The sequence below is a fragment of the Podarcis liolepis genome (assembly GCF_965112155.1).
Source record: "Podarcis liolepis genome assembly, chromosome: 5".
In the NCBI taxonomy this organism is placed as follows: domain Eukaryota; kingdom Metazoa; phylum Chordata; class Lepidosauria; order Squamata; family Lacertidae; genus Podarcis; species Podarcis liolepis.
In genome coordinates, this window is record NC_139556.1 from 99,586,873 (window position 1) to 99,602,204 (window position 15,332).

General features: G+C 47.5%; 1 protein-coding gene across 2 annotated transcripts in view; it reads left to right on the top strand.

Moving 5' to 3' along the window:
* The first annotated feature begins 8,279 nt into the window (after window positions 1-8,279).
* Window positions 8,280-15,332, top strand: part of NMUR1 (neuromedin U receptor 1) — a 31,980-nt gene continuing 24,927 nt past the window's right edge. The window contains exon 1 of one of the 2 annotated variants that reach the window (XM_083504388.1): window positions 8,280-8,645. Coding sequence is in view for 1 of the 2 variants with exons in the window: in XM_083504387.1 (XP_083360513.1) it covers window positions 14,944-14,958 (15 nt within the window). In the remaining variant the exon portion in view is untranslated. Of the gene's footprint in view, window positions 8,646-14,846; window positions 14,959-15,332 lie in introns of those variants that run through there. The other variant, XM_083504387.1, reaches the window with a different exon arrangement.

The following is a 15,332-nucleotide window of genomic DNA, read 5'->3' on the forward strand; positions in this document are numbered from 1 at the left end:
TAAAACCAGGATTTGAAGCCAAGACGTTCTGCCTGCCGGGGTCCATCACCCAGTGAAAAGGCAAGTTCCTTCTGTTAGTCTCAGTAAAGTTTCTTCAAAGTTTCTTCGCTATAGATTTCAGCTTGGGGGGGGGGGGCGGCTGTTTGAGCTGTGCTTGGCTTGGCTTGTTGTGTTGCTCCCACTTCCTCTTCCACGACTCCCAAGATATATATAAAGCATTCTTTTCCTACTTGACAGGAATAAAAACGGCAGAACCTTTGCGCCGGCCACCCTGCTGTGGCGATTTAATCACGTAATAAAGCCGGGCTTTCAAAAAGACTCCTGCGACCTTTCTTCTCCACCCAGAAAGAGACCCAGGGGAGCAGCAAAGAATCGGCTAAATGCCCGTATCAAAGGCTCTTTCAAGTAGATTCCACGTGATTTAAAATAACATCTAAAGACCAGGCGTCATCCTCTGTCAAGAGCTAAAGAGCGCCTTTGGGAGAAACCTGGATTTCTTAATAAACGGCTCATTAAACCAAGAACTCCGGCTTGCCTTTAAAACGGTCAGAGAACCTGGATTAAAAAAGGGATTCTTTTGCGATGGGAGTTGAAATCAGAAGGCCAAGAGTTATGGTTTGCACCTGCTGTAATTGTGGTTTGTGTTCCAGGCTGCAGGCAACCCACCATTTGGGCAGCTGCCCTCTTATAATAATTTATAATAATAATGATGATAATAATTTCTTATTTATACCTCACCTATCCGGCTGGGTTTCCCCAGCCACTCTGGGTGGCTCCCAACTGATTAAAAACAGAATAAAACATCAAACATTAAAAACTTCCCTGTACAGGGCTGCCTTCAGATGTCTTCTAAAAGTCAGATACAGTCATACCTCGGGTTGAAGTAGCTTCGGGATAAGTATTTTTGGGTTGTGCGCTGCAGCGCCCCGGAAGTAACGGAGCGCGTTAGTTCCGGGTTTCACCGCTCGCACATGCGCAGACAGTCAAAAGGACGTCAAGTGCATGCGCAGAAGCGGCGAGTCGCGACCCGCGCATGCGCATGCACAGACGCGGGTTGCGTTCGCTTCTGGATGCGAACGGGGCTCTGGAACGGATCCCGTTCGCATCCAGATGTACCACTGTAGTTGTTTATTTCCTTGACATCTGGTGGGAGGGCGTTCCACAGGGAGGGCGCCACCACTTAGAAGGCCCTCTGCCTGGTTCCCTGTAACCACACTTCTCACAGGGAGGGAACTGCCAGAAAGCCCTCCGAGCTGGACCTCAGTGTCCGGGCAGAATGATGGGGGTGGAGACGCTCCTTCAGGTATACTGGGCCAAAGCCCTTTAGGGCTTTATAGGTCAGCACCAACACTTTGAGCAGTGCTCGTAAACCTACTGGGAGCCAATGTAGGTCTTTCAGGACCGGGGGTATATGGTCTCAGCAGCTACTCCCAGCTGCCGCATTCTGGATTAGTTCTAGTTTCCGGGTTTGCTTCTGAGAATGCATGCCTTAGCTTAGACGGTGCTGCAAACCATCAGTTTGCATTATGTGAGCCGGGGGTGAATCAAATCAAACTGTTCCTTCAACTATGCAACTAATTATGCATCCCCCCCCCAAAAAAAACATGGTTATTCAATTGGACCGCTGCTAATTCCTCCAATTAACATTTTCTTCCTGATTCAGCAGTGCCATGGGATCGCTTGGGAATAGCTAATCCACTTTTTGCAGCGGACCTGGCTTGGTGCTGAAGTCAGCTTTGTTGTGAATGGGATTCTAGATGCAAAACCCAGCACTGAGATCAAAGAGAAGGAGGGGGTGTATCGAAAACTCTGGCAGAACAGCATGTGGAGATCATAGCCTACCAGGAGATAGCAGAGAAATTTAAGTGACACCAGGAACAAGGTATCTTGTATTATTTGGCAAAGAAAGAGCAAAACAATAAAATTAAAGTGGGCCACTGTGGGAAAATATAGGCAATGCGCCCTCTAACTACCGTATTTTTCGCTCTATAGGACGCACTTTCCCCCCTCCAAAAATGAAGGGGAAATGTGTGTGTGTCCTATGGAGCGAATGCAGGCTCCTTGGCTTCAGCGATAGCAACAGGAAGCCTCCGAAGCGCAGAGGGAGCACTCCCTCCGTGCTCCAGAGGCTTCGCGTTGCTTTCGCTGAAGCCTGGAGAGCGAGAGGGGTCGGTGCGCACTGACCCCTCTTGCTCTCCAGGCTTCAGGCAGCTATCCACAAGCCTTCGGAGCGCAGCAGGAGTTCCCCCTGCGCTCCGAAGGCTTGCGGATAGCAGCCTGAAGCCTGAAGCCCGGGGAGCGCAGCGCCAACTCCCGCTGCGTTCCCCAGGCTTCAGGCAGCTATCCTCAAGCCTTGGGAGCACGCCCCCAGCCCCACAAGCTCTGGGAGTGGCGGCAAGGCTGCGCGGAACCTTGCTGCCGCTCCCGGACCTGTTCTGGGGGCTGGGGTTGGGGGAAGCTCGGGCTTCCCCCTTCCCAGCCCCGCAGCTAAAAACGAAGCCAAGACAGCGAGCGGGATCCATCCTGCTCGTTGTCCTGGCTTCTGCCGAAGCCACCGCAGCCTCTCCCAGCTGGAGAGGTTGCGTACGGCAAAAGAGGAAGCCAAGACAGCCAGCAGGATGGATCCCGCTCGCTGTCTTGGCTTCTTTGCTCTTTGGGGCTGGTGGGGGAAATATTTTTTTTTCTTTATTTCCCCCCCTAAAAACTAGGTGCGCCCTATAGTCTGGTGCACCCTATGGAGCGACAAATACAGTAGTTAACTCCCTTCCCCGGGGAAGGGATGCAATTTTTGGAAAAGGCTCTTTGAACTACGTAACTTCTCCTTCCTCTCCTGGTTAAATCTGTGGTTTTCAAGCTCCCTAGCTTCAGATTACAAGAAAGGAGATCTGGAAGGACTTTCTGACAGTCAGAGAAAGCTGTTCGACAGGGGAAAGGACTCCTGCAACGTTTCTGTGTTTTAAGAGAATCTTTTGCAGCCTGTTAATCACGCTGCCTTAAATGCGTGTTTCGTGTTTTGACCTTTTATTTATAATGTTTCAGTCTGATATTTTGCAATGTTCAATTTGGATCTCAAAGTCAGGTTCTAAATTGCTCTGAGGTTATTGGTTTTTTAAAAAAAATATTACATGAAGTGGGATGGGAAATGATGGAAACAAACAAATGGAATTGAATAAACAGATAAATAAAATCCCAGTTGCTAGGAATCGCAGATGGCGAGACAGCAAACTTGCCACAGGGATTGGGTTGCCCACTGTGATAATGGAATCCCAGGCAAGAGGGCTCTTTTATGATGTAGAGCAAGGTTCTCCAACGTGTGGCCCACAAGGCCTTTCTTGGAGGCAATATTCAAAGGGGAAAAAACAGCTTAAAGCCTTTGTGTTGTGCACATTTAAACAAAAGCACATGGCTCGGTTTGTTCATTAAAATCGTTTAATAATTAAATCTATTATTTGTGCATTTAATTGTCTCTATATGTAACTAAATGTATTAATTGCATATATTAAGTCATATTAAATACATTGAGAACACTGTGATTTATGATGCGGAATATGGATTCAGCGTGTGGCCTGCGGGTTCGGTGTCGAAGAACTCTTGCTGCCCAGTTGGTGCCCCTGAACCTGGCAGCAATTCCTGGAGGAAGATAAAGTGTGTCAAGTCCAAAGTTCAACAGTCAGGAAAACACTGTCCAGAGCCCAACCGGAAGCATAGTCCCGTAGCAGTCCAGGACTCAGATCATCCAAGCTGAGGTCCACCAACATGGGCAACTGAGCAGACCCAGCACCTCAGCTCTTATTATTATTATTATTATTATTATTATTATTATTAATGCCCGTTCTGCCCGGACACTGAGGTCCAGCCCTGAGGGCCTTCTGGCGGTTTCCTCGCTGTGAAAAGCCAAGTTACAGGGAACCAGACAGAGGGCCTTCTCGGTAGTGGCACCCGTCCTGTGGAACGCCCTCCCACCAGATGTCAAAGAGAAAAACAACTACGGTGGTACCTCGGGTTAACTACTTAATCCGTTCCGGAGGTCCGTTCTTAACCTGAAACGGTTCTTAACCTGAAGCACCACTTTAGCTAATGGGGCCTCCTGCTGCTGCCGCGCCGCCGGAGCACAATTTCTATTCTCATCCTGAAACAAAGTTCTTAACCCGAGGTACTATTTCTGGGTTAGCGAAGTTTGTAACCTGAAGCGTCTGTAACCCGTGGTACCACTGTACCAAACTTTTAGAAGACATCTGAAGGCAGCCCTGTTTAGGGAAGCTTTTAATGTTTAATAGGTTATTGTATTTTAGTGTTCTGTTGGAAGCCGCCCAGAGTGGCTGAGGAAACCCAGCCAGATGGGCGGGGTATAAATAAATTATTAACTCCCCCATCTGGCTGGGTATCCCCACCAACTCTGGGCGGCTCCCAACAGAACAGTAAAAACAGAACAAAACATGAAACATTACAAGCTTCCCTGTACAGGGCTGCCTTCAGATGTCTTCTAAAAGTCAGATGGCTGTTTATTTCCTTGACATCTGATGGGAGGGCATTCCACAGGGCGGGTGCCACTACCGAGAAGGCCCTCTGCCTGGTTCCCTGTAACCTCACTTCTCGCAGTGAGGGAACTGCCAGAAGGCCCTCGGAGCTGGACCTCAGTGTCCAGGCAGAACGGTGGGGGTGGAGAATGGGGGGGGGTGTGTGCAAGCTTCCCACTTGGACCCATATTTTCTAGGCATGAGTCAAGCGGAAGTGAGGATGAGGCCTCGGAATAAAGGAGTTCTGAAATGCGGCTCAAAAGCCGCTGTATTAAAAGAATATGGGAGTATTTTTAGAAATGTAAAACAGGTACATATTTGTTTCCCTCCATCGAATGCAAGGAGGTGAAGAGATCCATCGACTGTTTCGCCTTCCCGGGAACTCGGATTACAAGATGGATTTTACTCTCTCTGTTGCTCCAGCTGCAAGCTCCAGATTTCGCCAGGACCAGAGGCCCCCAAATTTCCTTCCTTTGCCTCCGTGGCTCCCTTTGGACCACCCAGGGTCTACATTCGTGCTCTTCCAAGATCACAGCCTTAGGGTAAAACTCAGCCCGATGCCAAGATCTCCCAGCGGCTTGCAAGCGCTGCCTATAAAAATAAAATAAAAACCCGCACATGTGAAAAGCTTTAGAGGGGCCTGCAAATCATTGCTCTGTGACCGAAGAAAATAATTCCACCCATAACCAGAGAGTCCCCTAGCTAAATAAAAACACAGTTTTTATTGCAAATGAGTATGTTTTGAAATATCTAACCTGGAGGATAAGAGAACGAAAGGGGAAATAGTAAAAATAATAATACAGTATGCAATTACCTGGCTGCATGATGAGGCAAATTGCCCCCATGCAAAATGGGCTGTGTTTTCATTTTCTCTTGTCCAAGTTTCAAACTCATCTAGTTCTGGATATTTTATAGATCAAAGATGGTTGAAACATTCCTTCTGACTTTTCTCGCTTTGTGGATGTGTAACCCTTGGCATTTGGAATCTCTGAGCAATGGTCTGTTTTTGGCCTTTATTTTGGTTTTCATCTTAAATTGTCATGTAACTCATTACCCTCACGTTGCATCTGCAATTAAATCCCTTATTGCCTCATTATAACCCAGGCGGGGGACTCTGAATTTAGGATGAGCAAATTAGAGAGGCATTTTGCTGCAGAATATGTGATGTTGTTCCTTATAGCTACTGAGAGAACTTTTAATTTGCTCCAACACCGGGCCTTTGAAGTGGGGGCAGCCACATTATATTACACTGGGAAACAATTTTTTTTTTTCATTTTCTGTTGCATGAGATTTTTCAACTGCTCTTATATGTTCCTTCAATGCTGATTTCAAATCTGAAATTGGTTTTCGTGTATGTGCTATAGTTATCTTTCAATTTCTGACTTTTCCCGATATGTCATATTTACACTGGGGATAAGTGGACACTGACACGTTGATCTACCCTAACCACATGGTAATTATTGTTTTGCAAACTTAATTTTTCTTTATTTTTATAGTTTTGTAACCTAAATATTTGTATTTTTCATATCGGACCATGGCTTCTTCAAGTAGACAAAAATGTGTAAGATTTGAAATCAGCATTGAAAGAACTTATAAGAACAGCTGAAAAATCTCATGCAACAGAAAATGGGGGGGGGGGATGTTCCCCAGTGTACTGTGTATCCCAAGGGAATACATTTTTTTTGCATACCTCCAACTGTACATAGATAAACATGTCATGTTCAATGCTATATAAGTCACATTTATACTCATATTGTACTACTATGGCTTTGTGTTTAATAAAATATTGAATTCTTGCATTGTGAAAAACAAAGATTATGGTGAAAAGTGAAAAACAGGAATTGCAAAAAAAAAACACCTAGAGCTTACAGAACAAAACCAACTTCAGATGAAATCAGCACGTCGAAATTAGGTTAGAACTGCAGGTGTCGATGCAACAAAATTTTTGTTTCCCAGTGTTGTTGTTGTTGTTAAAATCTCTATACCACCTTCTGGACTCAGCTACATTGGCAAAGAAAAAGCACTTTATAGGCATTGCATGTGCATTATAACACTGTGACACCAGGTGGCGCTGTGGAGTTCCGTTTCTGCCAACTCGATTTCTCATACAAAGCTTACAATGCTTGAATTTCAGGGAGTATATAACCGCCTTCCTCCCAAATCAGCATCCTGTTCTCACAGGGGCCAGATGCCTGTCAGAAACCTGCAAGCAAGAGCCGAGTGCAAGAGCCCTTTCTCCTCCTGCGGTTTCCTGCAACGGGTATTCCCTGTATCCAGGGCAGCTGTCTAGCAGATCCATCTGGTATGCAGGCTGAGACCCTCCCTGCCCGCGGACTGTCTCGTGGTGCATACTCTGGTTATCTCCCGCTTGGGCTACTGCAATGCACTCTACGAGGGGCTACCTTTGAAGGTGACCTGGAAACTGCAATTAATCCAGAATGCGGCAGCTAGACTGGTGACTGGGAGGGGGCGCCGAGAACACATAACACCAGTCTTGAAAGACCTACATTGGCTCCCAGTACGTTTCCGAGCACAATTCAAAGTGTTGGTGCTGACCTTGAAAGCCCTAAATGGCCTCGGTCCAGTATACCTGAAGGAGCGGCTCCACCCACATTGTTCAGGCCGGACACTGAGGTCCAGCGCCAAGGGCCTTCTGGCGGTTCCCTCCCTGCAAGAAGTGATGTTACAGGGAACCAGGCAGAGGGCCTTCTCGGTGGTGGCACCCGCCCTGTGGAACACCCTCCCACCAGAAGTCAAAGAGAACAACAACTACCTGACATTTAGAAGATATCTGAAGGCAGCCCTGTTTGGGGAAGTTTTTAATGTGTGACATTTTAATGTATTTTTAATGTTTGTTGGAAGCCGCCTAGAGTGGCTGGGGAAACCCAGCCAGATGGGCGGGGTACAAGTAAATAATAATAATTAATATTGCTGCCTCCGCCTGTGGAGGCAGACCAGAGTCATACTGGCTAATCGCCATTTGTAGTTTTATCCTCCTCTGGTAATTTGTCCTTCTTTTAAAGCCATCCCAGTTGCCGGCCATCACTGCCTCTTCCTGCGGAAATGAGTTCCATAGTTTAACTCTGCATTGGTCAGTAAACAGGTCATCTAGGAGCATCCCCTTGCGCGTCTGTATCTGAAACCACAGGACTTCATCATTTGCTTCCCTTTTCAGTCTGTAAAAGCTGGTTGGGAGAGCCTTTTGGCTGTCCGAGCAGAGGGTGAAAAAAGGGAATTTGCAATGTATACTGCACATGTGATAAATGAGTACAGTATCTAGACAATTACTAGCCGGGCTTTTCACTTGGAAGAATGTCCCTGGGGCTGGAGGCTTGCATGTCTTCTGCCTCCTGCACCTGAGCAAATTTCAGCCTCTGAAAGGCGAAGAGAGAGAGGCCCTTTTAAAAAGAAAAAGAAAAACCCTGCTCTCTGATCCTAGAATTCTCTGCCCACAAACCAGATCCCACCAGTTAAGTTGTGGGTGAACATATCAGACAACACAGCGATTCTTCAAACAGCTCTTGTTTATTCACAGAACAGAACTGAATTGAAGGGTTCAGCCAGCCTGCTTATATAGAGGTCCACTACAACGCAACAGTAACCACTTTCTGTAACTATCCAATCACTGAACGTCACTTTCAATCCCTTATTTGCATATGTGGACCTGAGTGAAAACTATTTACAGTATCCCCCTGCTGGCCCAGGGTGAGAACTTCAGTACATAACACCACCCAAGGAGACTCAAGGAGATTTACCTGTTGCCTCCATGTGGCACGACAAATATTTGCCTTGAATTCCTGCCCCCAAGGAGCCTCGTTCCTCTTTGCTGAAATGTGCAATTATTGGCATGTGTGCAGTCCGAAGAGTCCCAGAAAAGTCCGGATCCTTCACGGGCGAGGTCTGCATTGGTCTTCCACAAAATTTTCTGGCCCATGTGTGCAAAGGAGGGTGAGAAGCCACCTGAGGAACGGTTGAGGGTGTTTAGCCTGCAGAAGGGAAGACGGACAGGTGACAAATATCTCAAGGGCTGTCGCATGGAAGTCGGAGCTGGCTTGTTCCCTCCTGCTCCAGAGGGTGGGACCTAAAACAAATGGAATCGGAGGACAAGCAAGGAGATTCTGACTAAAAGTAAGGAGAACTTTCTGGGGGTAAGAGCTGTTTGACATTGGAACAAGCTACCTTGGAAGGTGAGGGATTCTCCTTCCTTGGAGGTTTCAAGCAGAGCTTGGAGGGCCATCTGTCGGGGATGCTTTAGTTGACATTCCTGCATTGCAGGTGGTTGGACTAGATGTCCCTGGGGTGTCCCTTCCAACTGGATGATTCTATGTCTCTATGCCTATGTGAGAGAGGCCTCTACCTCTCTTTCAAATCAGAACCAGTGAAGGCGGTGAAGGTCCTGTGTGAGTGTCTGGAGGCGGTTGGAGGATGGATGGCAGCTAACGGATTGAGGTTGAATCCTGACAAGACAGAAGTACTGTTTTGGGGGAGACAGGAGGGCCCCCTGGTCCTGAATGGGGTAACTGTGCCCCTGAAGGACCAGGTGCGCAGCCTGGGAGTCATTTTGGACTCACAGCTGTCCATGGAGGCGCAGCTCAATTCTGTGTCCGGGGCAGCTGTCTTCCACCCCCATCTGGTACGCAGGATGAGACCCTCCCTGCCCGCAGACTGTCTCACCAGAGTGGTGCATGCTCTGATTATCTCCCGCTTGGACTACTGCAATGCTCTCTACATGGGGCTACCTTTGAAGGTGATCCAGAAACTACAACTAATCCAGAATGCAGCAGCTAGACTGGTGACTGGGAGCGGCCGCTGAGACCATGTAACACCGGTCTTGAAAGACCTACATTGGCTCCCAGTACGTTTCTGAGCACAATTCAAAGTGTTGGTGCTGACCTTTAAAACCCTAAATGGCCTCGGCCCAGTATACCTGAAGGAGGGGGGTGACAGATGTCGCAGCCAGATCGCCCTCACATCCAGGAGAGATCAATTGGTGGTTAATCACCAAAAAACCAAAGTGATGGTCTTCGCTAGGAGACACAGACATCATAGATGGGAGATGGACAATCAGCCAATAGAACAGGTCAAAATTTTCAAATACCTAGGAGTGGTTTTCCAGTCAACAGGGGCCTGGGAGGCCCATCATAAATATGCTAGGGAAAAAGCATCTCAAAGCGCCAAAATACTGTCTCGCTTTTACTTTACGAAAGGGGGCAGACATATCCCAGCAGCTCTGGAGGTCTTTCAAGCAAAACCCTTGGCGCAATTACTCTACGGGGCCCAAATCTGGACAGGAAATCATTGCCGCACACTTGAAACGGTCCAGTCTAAATTCTTAAGACAGATTCTAGCCGTTCCACCATGCGCACCAAATGCGGCCCTACGGCTGGAGACTGGCCTCCTCTCCGTCGAAACCCGAACCTGGTTAAGAACATTTAACTATTGGCTTCGCTTAAATTTAAACCCATCCGGGCTACTACCTCTAGTAGCACGAGATGCACATAGAAGTCGGTGGTCCAAAGTAGTGCATCAAAAACTACTTATATGTGGCCTCCAAGCACAGCATCTCCTGAAAATGGGTCTCCCCAAGGCAAAAACTATTATTGATCAGCGCATGAAGGATATTGAGCAGCAAAATAATCTGGCCTATATTAAGAAATTTAGTGCTTGGTACGCTTATCTGCCCCCCTCCCACTTTGATTTTCGGGCACCTTATTTGTCTACCTTAACCATTCCAAAACTCAGACGGGCCTTTACACTGGCCAGACTAAATATGTTACCCTCGGCTGTTCTTGAGGGTAGATATCAAGGAACTTCATTTGAGAACCGGCTCTGCCCCTGTGGAGCTGGCTGCGTGGAGACTGTGTCTCACGTCCTCTTGTCTTGCTCCCTATATAAAGATCTCAGGGACGAGACCATCGCGCCGCTCCTGTCTGCCATCCCGGGCCACTCTTGCGAAGCCAAGCTGTTCTCACTCCTGGCCGACCAGAACGGCGCGACAACAGAGAAGGTTGCCAAATTTGTCGAGAGAGCAATGAGATTGAGAGCTGCTACCTGAGTGACATTAGCGTCGTCGCCCAGATTCCTCTCCTAGGATTTTACTATTATTATCGTTATGTTTCGCTACTACTATTTTGTCGTCCCCTAAAATGTATTTTATATAATTGACTTTTTAGTTTTATTCTTTGTGTGTCGTATTGTTGTTTTATTGCTATGGCCGATGGCTGACGCAAATAAAGATTCTTATCTATCTATCTACCTGAAGGAGCGTCTCCACCCCTGTTATGTACTGAAGTTCTCACCCTGGGCCAGCAGGGGGATACTGTAGATTGTTTTCACTCAGGTCCACATATGCAAATAAGGAATTGAAAGTGATGTTCAGTGATAGATAGTTACAGAAAGTTGTTGCTGTTGCCTTGTAGTTGAGCTCTATATGAGCAGGTTGGCTGAACCCTTCAGCTCAGTTCTGTTCTGGCCTGTGAATAAACAAGAGCTGTTTGAAGAATCGCTGTGTCGTCTGATATGTTCACCCACAATTTAACAACCCCCATCATTCTGCCGGACACTGAGGTCCAGTGCAGAGGGCCTTCTGGCAGTTCCCTCACTGTGAGAAGCCAAGTTACAGGGAACCAGGCAGAGGGCCTTCTCGGTGGTGGCACCTGCCCTGTGGAACGCCCTCCCACCAGGTGTCAAAGAGAAGAACAACTACCAGACTTTTAGAAGACATCTGAAGGCAGCTCTGTTTAGGGAAGCTTTTAATGTTTGATGCATTACTGTATTTTAATATCTTGTTGGAAGCCGCCCAGAGTGGCTGGGGCAGCTCAGCCAGATGAACGGGGTATAAATAATAAATTAGTAGTATTAGAATCATAGAATCATAGAGTTGGAAGAGACCACAAGGGCCATTGAGTCCAACCCCCTGCCAAGCAGGAAACACCATCAGAGCACTCCTGACATATGGTTGTCAAGCCTCTGCTTAAAGACCTCCAAAGTAGGAGACTCCACCACACTCCTTGGCAGCAAATTCCACTGTCAAACAGCTCTTACTGTCAGGAAGTTCTTCCTAATGTTTAGGTGGAATCTTCTTTCTTGTAGTTTGGATCCATTGCTCTGTGTCCGCTTCTCTGGAGCAGCAGAAAACAACCTTTCTCCCTCCTCTGTGTGACATCCTTTTATATATTTGAACATGGCTATCATATCACCCCTTAACCTCCTCTTCTCCAGGCTAAACATGCCCAGCTCCCTTAGCCGTTCCTCATAAGGCATCGTTTCCAGGCCTATTAGTAGTAGTAGTAACTGGTGAAGCACCAACCCAGTCAGGTAGGGATGCGCATCTCTCTGCCTGCGCATATCTGTTGCCTGCAGGGGCAGCAGAAACCGTGGGAGCTGCTGCCAGCACTCGTCGCCACCCACCTGGGAAGGCTCTGCACATTGCCCCGTGACCAAGGCGCGCATTGTGCTCATCCTGGTAGCGGGTCCCCTGCTGTGCAAGCCCCTTGCGCCTTCCTGCAGCAGCAGCTACTCAGAGTAATAAGTGTAGCCGGGAGGATTGCAAACGGAAAATTGGATTGCGTGACCGGAACGATGCCTGTCGGAGTGGTGTGTGTGTGTGTGCGGTAATAGGTCTATTGCTTTGGGAACGAAGGCCACATGCACACCACACATTTATAGCACGGTCCCAAGATTCCTGGGAATTGGAGTTTGAGGGTGCTGGGAACTGTAGTTCTGTGAGAAGGAACCAGAATGATTGGCGGGGCAGTGGAGATGTGCTTTAAATGTATGGTGTGTATGTTGCAGGGCATGGGTTCGAGCCCAAGTGGGACCACAAATATTCCCCCCCCCTTTCTATTCCCTTTTCCACATCATTGGTGGTTCAGTGGTAGAATTCTCTTTTAAAAAATTATTCAAAATTAAAACAAGACATATTATCCAAAAAACATATCATCCTTGCCCCCCCCCATTGTTCCAGTCTTTGGTTTCTCTGAGACTGCTGTTTTCTGCATGTTACAAAGTTGTATAGATCCTCAAATTATTTAGGTGATTATTATCAATAAAAAGTTTGTGAATGTTTATTCAAAACCTGCCAAGGAGTCCAGTTCGCTTTGTTGCATCTTCAGATACTTTGTAAAGGGTTCCCATTCATCTTTAAAGTCACCGTTATCCTTGTCCCATAGTTTATAGGTCAGTTTTGTCAGTTATGCATAGTTCATCAGTTTTTCTTGCCATTAGTTGGGGTTTCTTCAGTCTTCCATCCTTGTGCTACCAGAACTCTCGCGGCTGTTGTCGCATACATAAAGATGTTTTTCAGCTTTTTTGGCAGGTCTTTCCCTACAATCCCCAACAAAAATGCCTCGGATTTTTAAACAAATGTTAAAGGGAACATTTTCTTCAATTCATTGTATATCATTTCCCAACATTTCTAAATTTCATTACAATCCCACCACATATGATAAAATGTCCCTTCCTTTTCTTTACACTTCCAACATATATTTGAATTAGTTTTGTACGTTTTCCCTAACTGCACTGGTGTTGTGTACCATCTACACATCATCTTCATGTAATTCTCTTTCAATAGGGAACAATCTGTAAATTTTAAATCAGTTTCCCATAATTTTTCCCAATCTTCCATCATAATGTTGTGACCTACATCTTGTGTCCATTTAATCATAACTGATTTTACCTCTTCATCTTTCATCTCCCATTCTAATAATATGCTGTATGCGGCCTTCAGTAATTTCACTTTCCCTTCAATCGCTTCCGTTTGAAACCTAGATCTTGTATACAGTGGTAGAATTCTCACCTGCCAAGTGGTAGGTCTGAATTCGACTCCCGGTCAATGCAGTAACATACCATTAGCCTGGATGGCTCAGTTGGTTAGAGCATGGTGCTGATAACGCCACGGTTGCAGGTTCGATCCCTGTACGGGATGATTGCATACGCCTGCATTGCGGACGGTTGGTCTAGATGACCCTGGGGTTTCCCTCCCAATTCTATTATTCTTTGCAATTTCGTCCTTCCAGTCTGGGACGCTTTGGGGGTCAATTGTTTTTCGTTTTTTATAATGATATTTATTAAAATTTTTCAGACAATAAAAAGTTACAAAATTAAAAATAGAAAATAAGAAAAGCGTAACAATAATAAAAGACAAAGAAATACAAAAATACAAAGACAAAAAGTAAAAAAGAAAGTTAAAAAGAAATCAATATTTTCATATCTTATATTTCATTTACTTATTTCCTGACCTCCTCACACACCCCTTTTTTGTATTCCAGTTCACATGGTTAGTTCAGCAAATCCTTACCCTCTATCATTTATCTTTACTTATTATCAGGGACGCGGACTTAGAAAAAATATTGGGGGGGCCCGGGAAAGCTCATGAATAATAAATAAGCTCATGAATATGCAAATAAAGTGGCTCCGGCCCTAAATAGGGCAGGCCACGCCCCCAGCCAGCCGATTGGCTGGCTGGGGAGGTGTGGCCAGTCGGGATTCCCCTGTTCTCGCGGGATTTCCGGCAGTGCCTTGGCTGGGATTCCCTTGGCCGGGGCTCTCCGATTAGGGCGCGCGGCTGGCTGGCTGGCGAAGGAGCAGGTGGGGAGGAGGCGGGGGACGGCGGCGGCGCTCTGGTGGAAGGGCGCCCGCCCGAGATTATTGGGGGGGCTGAGCCCCCCAAAAAAATTTTTTGAGGGGGCTCGAGCCCCCTCAAGCCCCATGGAGTCGGCGCCTATGCTTATTATCTTAACCTATTATAACTATATATTTCCAGCCATTATCAATCCGAATTTACAATCCGAATTTACATATTCTTGTTAATCTTTTTACCAATACCGCTTATTTTCAATCCAACATCCCTTCAACATTCATTAATTTTACAGTATTTCTGCAAGTAGTCTTTAAATTTCTTCCAGTCCTCTTCCACCACCTCTTCTCCCTGATCTCGGATTCTACCAGTCATTTCTGCCAGTTCCATGCAGTCCATCACCTTCATCTGCCATTCTTCCAGTGTGGGTAAATCTTGTGTCTTCCAATACTTTGCAATCAATACAATTGTTTTTTGTTCTGCTCGCTTGCCTTCTGTCATGTTTGCACTTAAAAAAAAAATCAACCTGAAAAAAAGGGGGGAACAGCAGAGTGCCCCTGGGCATGTGCAGAGCGCGACTCCCTCCCCCCGGCTATGGCACAGCCACTGCCCCCTCCTTCCCTCCCATCCGAGGGAGGAGCTTTCAGCAACAGAGACGGACCCGGCGCGATCCTGCTCCGCCTCGCCGTCCCGTCGGGCGTCTGGCGGCGCGGGCACGCCCTCTGGCGGCGCTTTAAAAGCCCTGCAAGCGGCGGAGTGAGCGGCAGGCAGGCGCTTCCGACGGCCGGGGCACCGGGCGAAGATGCAGCGGCGGCGTCGGCGGCAGGAGACGGGCGGGCGGACTGGGCGATGGACGGAGCCGAGGTGAGCGCGGTCCCTCTTGGGCTGGCTGCAGGGGAAGCGCCCCGGCAGCCGTCGAGGCGGACGGACGTGCCTGCCTGCCAGCCTGCCTTGCTCGCGGGAAGGGGCGCGGGGACTGCGGGGAGGGATCGGGGCAGTTAAGAGAGAAAGAGTCGGGGGAGTAGGTTTGGGCTCTGGGGACCCGACGTGCGCTCTCGAAAGCCCTGCCCGTGAATCCTAAATGGTGGTTATTCTGGAATTGCCAAGAGCAAGGCGGCATGCGCTCTGCACATGCTTAGAGGCGCTTCTCTTTCGTCTTTGCCCAGGGGTTTTTGGGCGCGGGATGAGTAAGCCCGGTGGAGGCGCAAAAGCCTGTTCATCCGATGAAGAAAGCGGAA